At 40.2% G+C, this 13,054-nt stretch overlaps 1 protein-coding gene across 7 annotated transcripts in view; it reads right to left on the reverse strand.

The window, feature by feature from the left end:
* Nucleotides 1–13,054, reverse strand: part of usp45 (ubiquitin specific peptidase 45) — a 36,873-nt gene that overhangs the window by 2,797 nt on the left and 21,022 nt on the right. For 4 of the 7 annotated variants that reach the window (XM_055042144.1, XM_055042143.1, XM_055042149.1 and 1 more), the window contains 9 exons: nt 9,197–9,284; nt 6,237–6,318; nt 5,832–5,923; nt 4,174–4,230; nt 3,898–4,029; nt 2,630–3,299; nt 1,588–1,685; nt 1,327–1,358; nt 696–840 (listed from right to left, as the gene is read on the reverse strand). In XM_055042144.1, coding sequence (XP_054898119.1) covers nt 696–840; nt 1,327–1,358; nt 1,588–1,685; nt 2,630–3,299; nt 3,898–4,029; nt 4,174–4,230; nt 5,832–5,923; nt 6,237–6,318; nt 9,197–9,284 — 1,396 coding nt within the window. Of the gene's footprint in view, nt 1–695; nt 841–1,326; nt 1,414–1,587; nt 1,686–2,629; nt 3,300–3,897; nt 4,030–4,173; nt 4,231–5,831; nt 5,924–6,236; nt 6,319–9,196; nt 9,285–13,054 lie in introns of those variants that run through there. The other 3 variants (XM_055042146.1, XM_055042145.1, XR_008606727.1) reach the window with 2 other exon arrangements.

Here is a 13,054-nt window from a genome sequence, read left to right on the forward strand (position 1 = left end):
CCACCTCAGAAAGTCTCAAATTAAAACAAAAAGGAGTTTTGGATTGGCCTGGTTGACATCTGGAGTTTGTGAAATGACTTTAAGTGGTTGCTCACACTCAAAAAGTCTGGTAATGTGACAGAACTAAAAAGAACAGTGGAGCAAAGGTCTGTAAAACGCATCCTTCTATACAAAGTGAAGCAATCCAGATTGTTAAATCTCCTTTGAAATAAACTACTTGAAGGCAACCTTTTTAGTTTCACCAAAAAAAGAGAGAATATAAATATTACAGTCATTCATCCTTGGCCTTGAGCATTGTTTTAAAGTTTGCGGATGCCACCTCGGCTCTGTTTGAGTTTCCAGCCTTCGATAGTTTGACACTGGCACAAGAGGCACAATTTAAATGCCAGTTTCCCAGCACTTCAGAATGTGGCGCTCGCACTAACTGCACCATTTTAAAATTCAAAGGAAAGCAGCGGAGAGAAGAACAAACTGCGACAGATGAGCTTTTATTAGCAGCTCTTATCGCTGACCCAAGAAGACATCACGTTATTCTAAGGACGCTTGCTTCCTTCGGGTTTCCGAGACCTTTCCCAATGCGTGCGGTTTTCTTTGAGCGAAAAAGGAAATAAATAAATAAATAAAAAAGATGTGTGGAAATCTTTCACAAGATTTCCACAGAACAATGCCAGACGGTAAAGAAGCTGACCCCTGACCTGACAGGTTCTTGTGGCGCTGCTCCGTTCTCCTCTGAGGGGCTCGCACTTTGACGTATGCGGTGTAGTGGCCGCCCCGCATTGAGCCGCTGTGTTCCACGATGCCGTACAGGCTGTAGAGGACGCGCTCGCCGGCAGCCAGGTTCTGGATACCGTGCAGCACAGAAAGAAAGACACAAAAAAGGAATGTGCAACTCCTTTAATAAATTAACACATTTTACATAAAAATAAAGATGCCATACAGCAGGTGATTTTGTCGTCACCAACAAATTCACTCTGACAATACTAAGACAAGTGTTAAGACTCTACTATAAAAACATAAAAATATGTCAAGAAGTTATACAATTACAAAAATAAAGTTATAAAATTAAAGTCATAATATTCTGACTTTATTCTCTTATGAGTTTATTCTTCTAGTATTGCGGCTTCATTCTCATAATTACTTTATTTTCTTAGAGTGGTTTTCACAGCCTGCCATGTCATTTACTAATTTACTAGTTTGTCTATTGGTGACTAAACACATCTAAAGTGAGCTTGACTTATTTTACATAAAGATTTAAACAAATACAAAATAATTGCTTCCACAATTGAGAAAGAAGTGAATTTTTGAGCTGTGGAAATATGATGCTACCTTGCAGGACGCAGAGCAGAAAGGAGCCAGATCTAGGATGAGAGGAAAGTCGACATGACGATTCACCTTCCTGAGGTTCATTCCTGCCTTCACACACACACACACACACACACACACACACACACACACACACACACACACACACACACACACACACACTCACACACACACACACACACACACACACACACACACACAGAGTTAAGCTGTATGTACCATATTTCAGCACTGATGGCCGTGGTTGAACAGGAGGCATCCTACCTGGTGGAAGCGTTTCAGATGCAGCGTGATGACAGGAGGCAGCAAGGATATCAGCATCTGTTTCCTGGCGCTGGTGTAAATCTTCTCAATTTTCTTATCTGTGGAAAAAAATCATTGAGCGTCAGAAGATCCTGAAATTAAATGTAAAACGTACATGGAGGTTGATTGTGTTTCTGTTTCAGAGTGGAACCTCCGTAACAGAATCACAATTCAGGGCTGTAGACCGCCGGGTTAACCATCCTACTGACGGTATCACAGATCTACTCTTACTTCACTGCAACAACAAAAACAAAAATCTTACAAACTTTATAGTGCAAATATCTCAGTACAAAACTAACTCATATGTCACTTTTCAACAAGGTGTGAGAGCTTATTTGAAGTAAATAATTCCTTAATCTCAAAATACCTGTCCACTGGCAGAGTTTTAAAGACATGGGACAAATCTCTTGTTATAAGTAAAATAACTTGCCAATGAAACTAGAATGTTTTCATCAATATTAAGAAATTGTTGACTGAATACAAGCTCCTATATCTTGCTGAAAAGCTACTTTTGAGTTGGTTTTGTCTTATTTCACGTGTGTTAAGATATTCTCTCTAGAAACTAGACCAAAAGTACTTGGTGAGATTTTGTATTTTTGCAGTGTTACACTGCAAAACACATCAACAACAGAGAAAATCTACATTGGCAGAATTCCTTTAAAGTATGTTATAGTTATAAAACGTAACTTCGACTGGTTTTATTACTAAAAATCACGTGTTTGTATTTTTTAGCCACAGGAGACGTTATTCCACTCAAATGCCAGGTAAGTCAAAAAAGAGAAGTGACCTATTGCAAAAACACAAAATTTTATCAATGAATGAAATGAAAAATATATATATGAAAAATATCCTAAAATACTTGAAATGAGACAAAACTAAAATATTTGTACTATAAACTAGTCCAAAAATACTTGGTGAGATAGCAAAAACAGAGCTATGTTCGTAGCTCTGTTTTTGCAGAGCTATGAACATAGAGCTGCTCATGTCAGGCGTTGGGTCTAACCTGCAGCGCCGCTCTTGCGCAGCTGCTTCTGCCTGCGCTCGGTGCAGTTCTCACAGAGCAGCTTGTTGTTGCCCATCAGCAGCTCCACCGACGTGAACTGGTGCAGGCAGGACTGGATGGAGCACTCTTTGGAGGTAGGAGTGTAACTGTGCGACAGGGCCTGGAACGCCCCCTGGTGGTGGTAGTGGTGTTGCTGGTCTCGGCTCTGGCCATCGCCCAGCTCCTCAGGGGGACAGTGACCCGACGCGGACATGTCCCCCGGAGAAGAAGAGAAGCCCAGGTTGACTTTAGAAACCGCGGTGACCAGCTGCTCCACGGCGCCGCCCTGCTTAGCGGAAGCCGACGACGACGCGGGGGAAGAGGAGGAGGCGGGCGTGGGGGAAGGGGTGAGGGTGGAGGTGGATGACGGGGTGGAGGCGTGGCCGTGACCGGAGGCGGCGCCGCGCGGTGCCCACTCGCTCTCGGACGCCTCGCTGTCGGCGTCGTTGCTGCTGTCCTGGGCGCCAGAATCTCTCTCGCTGCCGTCTGACAGGCTGCCCGCCGCCGCCATCTTGCACACGGAGACGCCGCGCGCTGAGCCGCCGGCAATCGCCTCCTCTTCGCCCCGCTCGGCACAGCAGGCCGCTCCCTTCTCCTCCACGGAGCTGGACGGTCGTCTGTTGAGTTGTTTCTGGAAGAGAAGTAGCAAAAAGTGGGTCAGGTACTTTTACAAATTTGGCCATTTTATAAAAATGAGCAGCAAAGACAGTTAATCATTCAACTACAGTGCTGAGCTTCTGAAACAGGAGAACAGCTTTTTGTTTAAGATTTGTGCACAAACGAACTGGAACCAACAATCACGCAGAACTGTGAGCTTCATCTCACTTTTAATAGAGACTTTAACAACAACAACAAAAAATATCTGAAATGTATGCTAATAAGAAATGTTTCTGAAACATGATGTGATTCTCAGGATATTTGTTTTCGAAGAGAAGGATGAAAAACTACTAAAAACGTAGGATATTTTTCCAAAGGTGAAAAGTACCTAGCTCTTAGTTTTAATTATTTGTGGACACTTTCAACGTGAACTTTCCGTACTTTATAGATTCTAGCAATCTCACACCTGGACAAAGCAAGTAAGTGGAGTCAGTGAGTTAAGTTGAGTAAGTAAAGTATGCAAGTTAAGTCACTAAAAAGCAATAATTGGGACTTAGTGTTGAGAATAATACATTTAAATTTGATTTCCTGGCAGGAGGACAGCAGGAAGCGGTTTGCCTTGGCAGCCTCACCGGTCCGCTGAGCTTCCTGGAGTTCTTGTTGACAGAGTGCGCTGCTGAAAGAACCTGCTCACTGTGGGCTGCGTGGATGTCCTGCTCCCGGCTGCCCTTCCCCAGGCGACCCGGGTTGGACGGTTTTGATATCTGAGGAGATGGGGGACGGGTTGAAATAATGATAATAAGAAGAAAAATGAGAAAAAACAGTCAATATTAAATGAAAAGCAAGTACAAGAGCGACTTTCAATTCCACCAAGCAGCTGGCGTTGAATATGAATCAAAATGACTCACCCTCTCCTCTATGATTGGTAGAGAGATGTCTATGAAGGCTTCCTTCACTGTTGAGATCTAGAAAGGAAATGACAGAAAAGCTCAACGTGTGGGCATGAAAGCATGTCCGCATATGTGTATAAAGCTCTTTATTTAGAAAAGGTCCAGAAAATAATAGAATAAGAAAGATAAGCTTTTCATGAAATAAGAAACATGTTTAACAGATGATCTGACATTCCTCTTATACATGGTCAATGTGGGTTTTATAACGGTGAGACTCAAACCAAGACACTTCCACCGCCGTGCTTCACAGTTGGAAAGAGGTCATTTATTTTTAGAGTCAAATGTTCAAAGAGTAATCTAGAAGGCTTGGTTTTTGTCCGTCTCTATACTTTAGCCTGGGTTTCTGTTTTTATTACAAACAGAAAAGTTGTGCGATCTCTTTCTGGACAACTTCAAAAATGGTGGCCACTTTTATATCATCAGAAACTTGGATCTCTGGGTATTTAGAAATATCCTCAACTTCTATACCAGTTTCCGCACTGTAGAATTTATTTGATTTATTTTTAAGGTTATTTAGCTCTTTTCCATCCATAGTTCAATTAGGTTAAAAAAAAAAAACCTTCAAATGCTGAGTAGTGCTGCTGTAATGATTTATGTATAGTGTAATATGCTCTATTTAAATGTCTGATTTGATCCATTTCGAGTACTAATACATGTAGATCTCTCTAATTTTATTTCTCCCCATTTTACCAAATTTTTTTAGGTTTTCATTCAAATGTCTGATTTTAATGCTTGACATTTTTCAGTGTTACAAAAAAAAGATTTTAAATATGAGCACCGTATTTTCCAGACTATAAGTTGCTCCAGAATAAGAGTCACATTAATCAAGAAATACGACAAGACGGGGAAAAAGAGCAAAACGTATACAAGTCACAGGAGCAGCTAAATAATGACAAAAAGTGTGACTTAAAATGTGGCATGTTCAAGTATTTTAGAAAAACACGCAGGTTTCCATTTTTCCACATGGGCTCAAACTTCAGCTGCAGAGTTTGTTCCCATTTAAGTGAAGAAGCTGCAGCTTCTTTTGCCTTTTTTTCTTTTCCTTTTCTCTTTCCCTCCGGCTGCACACCTGGCGCTCTCTTCCTGCAGGCGTCCTCTTTCATTTTTCACGGTGGCAATCGTTTTCTTAAACAGCCGCAGCTCTTGCAGTCCTGCTGTAAACAGTCGGTGTTGGAGCTGGTCCTTGAAGTGCCTTTTGTTTCGTTTTATTTTTTCCCATCAATGCCTCCTGTTTTTTTTCCCTCTGACTTTTTATTCTATTATATCATCGACATTTGTTCCGTGCATAACTAACTTAGAAACGGTTAATGGCTTCTCCACCTTGTAAATAAAATGATTCCTTTTTTTTCTTCTTTTTTTAAGCTGTCTTGACTTTAGGTACAAAAAAACTAATATCTGCCAAATGAGGCTAATGAGGAATGCCTTTCCAGCTGGAAATCTAATAGCCCTCCTTAGCAACCACTTACAGCTAAACGATAAAGAAGAGAAAGAAGTTCACGACAAATTAAACAGCTGCTTCTGTCCTACATGGTGGCTGAATTCAGCACAACACATAAAACTATGCTGCTTCATTGGCCATTTGTTCTTTTTTTCCCCCCCCTGCCACATGCACTTACATGCTCGCACTCTTCGCACATTATCGTGTTGGTAAGCTCGCCTACGAAGATCCGGTCAACAAAGGTCATCTTCACACCTTCTTTTCCATATGCTGATGAGAAGAGAAACATTTTTAGTTGTGTTTCCCAGCGTTTGAATTGCTCATGAAATGCTTTAGCTTAGCCCAGATCAGTGTTCAGACACGTAATAATTGAAACTTGCTTAAAAACAGAAAGGGACAATTTTCAAAATTAAGAAGGATTACAAAAACATCAGAAAACAAGACAAGAAACAAAAGAGTGAAACAATGATTGTGCATCTTTTTTTTAAACTATCATCTGACTTGACTTGTGACTGCATTTTCATTTACCACCACCAGGTGGAAGTATTTGTCTTGGACATCTTTGTAGTGCTGTTTGTTCAACCTTTGACTTGGCGTTTGGTCTCCTCGTCTGCCGTCTTCTCTGTTGGATTGTTGAATGCCTTTAAAATAGCCGCTTTCACTCTCTGCAAGCAAAAGAGAAACACAAACAGCGACAGTTAAACCTTAAAATGCTGTTCGGAAATAGAAACATGGTGTAAAACTAAACATCCTCTTTCATCCGTGAGGATATGTGGGTAGTTGGGGTTAAAGCATTTATTATTATTATACAAATTAGTGAGATATCAGAATCTAGCCTGCAGCCCAGTTTGACAGGTATACCCATTATAGGCATCATTAGTGTAAAATAATTATTGTGCTTGTCTATAACTGTTACTGTGTAAATCTCATAATGAACTGTATGTGCGCGTGAGTGTGTGTGTGTGTGTAGGTTTTAGGTACAGCCCCTCTCATTGAAGGTGACATGGTCAGTGAGTGTGTTGGTGAGAGAGCTGTAAAGAGGCACAGCCACTGTAAAAGCACCAATCAATAGATAATAGGCCGAGGTCTATGTCTGAGTCATGACCAATCAGCCCCACCGACCCCCATTGTCCCAGGACCCATGCACCTAACTGGCTATTTAGGTCAAAAAGCCCCCACTAATCCCACCAAAGTCAAACCAGGCTGCGACTCGCCTACTAATTAATTACCAGTAACCCCCTTCCCTGCGATTCCTTTCCCTCCCAAAAATAAAAGGGTGCACTGTCCCGGAGACGATAGGAGGGGAGGAGTGGGGGCCGTCGGACTGGTACATGGAAGCTAACGCGAAGATGGAGGCGAAGAAGCGCCTGATGAGAGAAATATTCCCCATCTCGGTTAATTGCCGATAATTGCTTGGGCCCAAATTAGCATATTCAGATCTCTGAGCCTAATGGGCGATCAACACAAACACTTGGGGCGACTTGAAGCTTTGTGACCTCCTAGTGGGAAAAGCACCGGTCTCTTCCTGACCCACGGTCAAGGAAAGCACGGGTCGCTCTGTTGTTTGATGTGCAGTTCTATTTCATTTTTTCTTCGATTATTAAGACGGATTCATTTCAAACTGTGGTTAAAATTCGCTGTTGGCATGCAAAAGCAACCAAAGCCACTTTGATTGCTTTCTATTGTCCACTCGGTCGCTAGAAAGGAAACTGGGATAATGTGTGCGTTCAATTAAAAATATTCCACAATTTGGGGTTTACAATGCCACTGTATCTTTGCTGTAAAAATGAGTTTCTGAGTGGATGAATAGAGGTACCCCCCCACACCCTCCTTTTCTGCTTCCTTGATTGGATTGGCGGTGATTGTGTGTGTGTGTGTGTGTGTGTGTGTGTGTGTGTGTGTGTGTGTGTGTGTGTGTGTGTGTGTGTGTGTGTGTGTGTGTGTGTGTGTGCTGGAAGGGGCTCTGGATTACCCTCGAGCACAATGGAACGGCCCTGGAGCTCATTCAGCAGCTGTGGGTTTCCCAAGATCACACAATGATGCCGGTAGTGCCACTTGCAAGCCCCCTAAGTGGCACAACTGTTGGCGTTCACAAGTTTGAATGGGAGCAGAGGGAGCCCAGCCTGTGGCTCCTCCTAGGCCTGAGGCTGACTACTAAATACACCCGCTAAGTTCTCCTCCTTGGTTCACATTGGCACTGGTGGGCCCCTTCCAAAGAGATGATGTGGGGTCTCCTAATTGCCCTGTGGAGGGGTTGAGCGAAGGTGGGGGACCTCCGTGTTTGCCAAGAAAAAAAACCCATCGGGGTTTCTGCAGGTTTCACCAACTCAAATTCAAGGTTTTTAAATGAAATGCAAGACTTGCATCATGACAGACATGTACAAAAGAAAACAGTATATTTTATATAATGGTAGAGTCAAGCTTTTTTTGCACAGAATGAGTGTTGCATCGTATGGATTGGCAAAAGACGTGAGTCGATGGCAAAGACAAACGTCATCCTGCCAACTGGCAACAAATTTACACTTACCCGTTGTATTGTAGATGCAAAACGCTAGCTAGCAAGCTAGCAAGGGTAGGATAGCAGTTGGTTAGCAAAAGCCTCAACCACCTCGAGTCAAAACATAATGAAAATGTCGGCATACGACTCCAACATTTGTCTGATGGGGAAGTTCCACGAGAAAAATATGAAATAATTCTGCCACCACAAAATTTAAGACCTCTGATTAGCGTGTTTAAGGCCAACTTGCATTTTTCTAATAAATTTAAGGTATTTTAACCCTCCTGCGATCTTACAAGTCAAAAATTTCAAAGATCTTTGTAACCCACTAGCTTCTGACACTGTGTGCAGTCCAAGGGGGAGTTGCACTGACCCCACATGCATTTTACAAGCTTTTCTTGTGTGGTTTCGGGAACTGACGGTCTGACGGACACCAACCGATGACTTCCCACTGTCCAACTGTGACATTTACCAGGCTCATTCTGAGCATCACACTAATATTGCAGGAGGATTATTAATGCCTTACTTTCAGATACATCAATTTATGTAAGAGAGTAAGTAAGAAAGAATCAATCAATTAGATTAATAAATTCTTGAAATGACTGTCACTAATTTAGTAATCAATTGTTAACTGGCGTATATAGGCTGAAAGAAGGCCATTTACTGAAAGAGCATCTCTTATTAAGCAACTTTAGGTCACTAATTATTAATTGGTTAATACAAAAATAATGAACAGTTGATGTTAAGTCAAGCAGACAGGGCTGAGCTTTTCACGTTGATGTTAGAAATATTTATTTTGGGTGCAGTTGCACCCTTTGCTGCAAATGATTAAGCATCTAATGAAGGAATGGTGCAGCTGCATTTTAGGCACTGCACCAGGAAAATGGTCATTTTTCTATCTATGTGTTATTGCTATTTTTCAAGTATTTCCCATTTTGTAAAGTCAAACTGAAAAGTCTGCAGAACAAGTCCATTTTTATTCAATTAATAATCAAAAATAAAGGGCAGTTGCCATCCCATTCTGATTCCACAGATTGTAAACTTACTTTAGTTTCTTCTACTCTTATGGAGTCCAGTAAGTAGTGCAGAAGTTCCTGGCTGTCCTGTTGTTGGTAGCCCTTGAAGCGTGGAGCTCTGCAACAGAACAAAACTAGGAGATCAGACGAAATAATAATAGTGAGAAGAACAGAGAAACAGAAAGTCTGGAAAAGAAATAAAAAAAAAGAAACATTAGAGTGAGCAGAAAGTGTTGGGAGTGAATCTTCAACATTTTACAAAACAAACATTGGCAGACAACAAAACAAACACCCAATGATGTCAGAAAGAACTCCCTCACACAATGAGCTGAGAAACAAAAGAAACATGAACAAAAGATGAATCTACAATTGGGTTTAGTGAAGGCCTTTTCACACCTTTTCATTGTTGGATGATATCCTGGCTGGAAGGAGCTCAGATTACTCACACAATGTATGTGTGTTAGGGGAAGACATGACAGACTATCAGGCAAATAAACTTTGATGACGGCTGCATTGTTGAGTACAGAACGAACTGGCACAGATCTGAACATAAAGGTGCAAATATTGAAAATGCCAAGGCAAAAAGAAACGTCTCTCCTCTTTCTATAGCTCTATATTCTTATATAGTTCTATAGCTTTACGTATCTGAACATTATCATTATCGTTTCCAAAATCACAAACCAGACTCCAGACGATATTTAGTTGGGAAACTGGTGCTGCTCTTTTTGCCGCCTGTCTTTTTTTTTTTTTTTTTTTTTTTACATCCGGATTTTTCTCCAGGTGCAAAATGCAACTCTTTCTGATGCAGGACATTATATGAATGTCAGGGGAACATTTCATGCCTGCCTTGACAACTTGCGGTTTCCAGTAATTTTCTATTCTTTCTTCACAGTCTACTTCAAGAAAATGTTATTTTATTAATCTAATATATAATATCTACCTGCAATAAGTCATTTGGAATTGTTTTTGCCAGATCAGGGTATAATTTGTCATATTTCACAAGTCAGGAGTCAAAACAATGATTACTTTAAATGATACGTGAGATTTGAGCTTTTCTATGACAATTTACCACCGTATTTTTTTTGAAAATACTGAGCTCTTATCCTCCTTGCAACTCTCCCAAACAAGCAACACTTTGGCACAGAGATGAGCTTTAACATTTAATACACAAAAGGCTATTGGAGAAGGAGACGTGCTTCTGTTGTTTTGTAATTTATCTGAGATTGTCTCGAGCATTTACTATTAAGATTTTCCAGCTAAATGTCTTATGATTTAACAATGGAATGAAATGCAAGTTGCTAGAAAATGGCAGCGTTACCCTTCTGAGATTGACTGACGGAAACAATTGCTTCTCGAAGGATCCTGTTGACGTCTTTCCAATTGCTCCCGAAATTAGACCAGTTCATTTCCTTTACTGCATTTAACATAATTATTGGGGTTTTACAAATTTGCTAAGATACATTTAATAATATCTAATTCGAACCACTTAACAGTCAATAGGACGCCGCTGTTCTCATGGATTCATTGGTTTGCATGCAAGTGTTTTGGGGCAGACAGTTAAGGGGTTTAATAACCCTCTTACAATAATAACAGAATTACTTGAATTTACTAAACCACAGAAGTCTTAGCATGAAGACGGCAATAATACAGTAAGGCATTTCTTTCACATTTCATCAACAAAAATAAAGTCAACCTCCAAAAGGGTTATTAGTGCTAAAGAAATTAGAGGGGAGGCTCTCCTTGGGTTCCTCCCTGGCTGTCCACAGAGAAGCAGATGTGACGGACAGATGCCAGGGGCAGATGGGCAGCCGAGACTGGAGCCATGGCAACCTGTTGGACCGAGCCAGCCACATAACTGAAGACAGGTTGGTCGGGCCAGCTCACTGAATAGGAGGAGTATTTTTTGATTAGAGATGCCATCAAACAATACCAAGGATGTTTGAATGCCTAACTGCTCTAGTGATACTGGGTTTCAACTTTATTATGTTTTTTATGTTCTAAAAATAGAATTATTGCAACATAAAAAAGAAAAGCATTAGACGAAAGTGTCAAAAAAAGAAATATCGGCTATTGATAATCTGAATCAGAAAAGAAATGGTTGAACAGCGCCACATTGATTTAGGTGTTTTGGTGAAATAGAACAATTTATTTCATTTAAAATGTAGGAGCTCTTGAGAACATTGTGTTTTTGAGCTCACAAAATTTACAAATTCATAACAAACTGCAGAAAACTGACACAGTGTCGGCAATAAGCCTGGATAAGATTAGCGAAACCTTGAAAATTTAACATGTTGACAGGTCCCAAAACGTTTGGGTGTGCAGGAACATTACGTTTGTTGGCTAACAGACGAAGATGAATTATAGCTGATGATATAAATTTAGTTATTCCAAATTAGAAAACAAAACAAAAGAAACATAGGAAGAAGCAGCTTGGTCTAAAGAAAATCTAAATATAGCACACAGTCGAGCACGAATAGAAAAGTGGAGGTAACAAAATGAATACACAAAATAGAAAAGACGGAGATGGAACTGGAAATGAAAAGCATTGTTAGGATCAGTGGGAATGAGGAGGTCTGGAAGCTCATCCCAGTGGAGGGAAGCAGAAGGGCCCTGTAGCGCTGCTCTCAATCTGGCCAATGCAAACAGCTGCGGTGCTAACACAATTAATAGCCGGATGAGTTAGTACCAGACACAAGGCCACACAAGCTTCCCCTCCCCATCCATCCACCCAGTCAGAACACATACATGTATGAGCAAAACAGAGGCACACACTTCACACAATACAGTAATCCTTTGCCCATAAATAGCCATATTATACAGAAATACATCTGAATGGGATAAATTCAAAGTATAAGCTCAAAAGGTGCTGAAAAACAGAGTGTATTCAGTGCCACTCTGAAACTTAAAACACAATTTTATTAGTTAAATTTTGCATTTCATGTATCAATTAATGTAACTTATTGAAAACTGTTTTGCAGTGGAAATGCTCAGAAAGGGGTTGGTGACGGAATTAGTCTGATTTTTCACAAGCAAAAGAAGGAGACTTTTTCCCCTCCAAACATCAATGAATGCACCACACCTAGACTTCAACAAGTCTCACAACAACTCTCTCCGGTGTGCAATTTGTTACTGAGAGGACTCAGTAATTTTCCCATGAAAATAACTGAGCATAAAGGAAATCGAGGGAAGCACAAAAAGTTTTAGGTGCTTCAGGAAAGACGACTCAATTTTCTATACAGGCATTTGAGGAATTCTGTTAGGATAGCACTTGATAAAAGCAAATAACAGGAAGCTGACCATATTATTCCAAATTTGTTCGTTTCTATCCTTTTGAAAAGTTCAATTCTATCACAGATCTAGAGGAAGTCTTTTTAAAAATGTTATTGCTTACAGAGATGCAAAAAGAAGCAGCTCTGTAACTACATATACATTTTTTTATTTTGATAAATGCCAATATGATTTTTTCACTGTGAAAAACGCCTTCCTTTTGATCGCTAAATTTTAGTTCACAGAAAACAGTAATCTATTTTGTGGTTAGACAGAAAGGAAGTGGAGGATAAATACTTATCGTAGCTTTATAAAATCGGTGGTCATTAATTACCCAAAAAACCTCTGATTGGTGCTTCACTATTATGTATTTGCAAAGCAATAACGCAATATAATGTTCCACATATATTTATTCATTTTCAAATAATATTAAAAAGTGTTTTTTTACAATTTGTTTTTGGTTCTTTAGCTACATCATGAATAGCTTAAAATACCAAGCATGACAAAAAAAAAAAAAAAGTCTAATTTCACGGCTAACACGAACAAATGTATTTAAAAACACTCAAAATCGTCCATATTCTGTTGGGAAGATATGCGCAATCTAACACTTCTCTAATTGAA

The sequence above is a fragment of the Poeciliopsis prolifica genome, unplaced genomic scaffold (genome assembly GCF_027474105.1).
Source record: "Poeciliopsis prolifica strain line A6 unplaced genomic scaffold, Auburn_PproV2 SCAFFOLD017, whole genome shotgun sequence".
Lineage (NCBI taxonomy): Eukaryota > Metazoa > Chordata > Actinopteri > Cyprinodontiformes > Poeciliidae > Poeciliopsis > Poeciliopsis prolifica.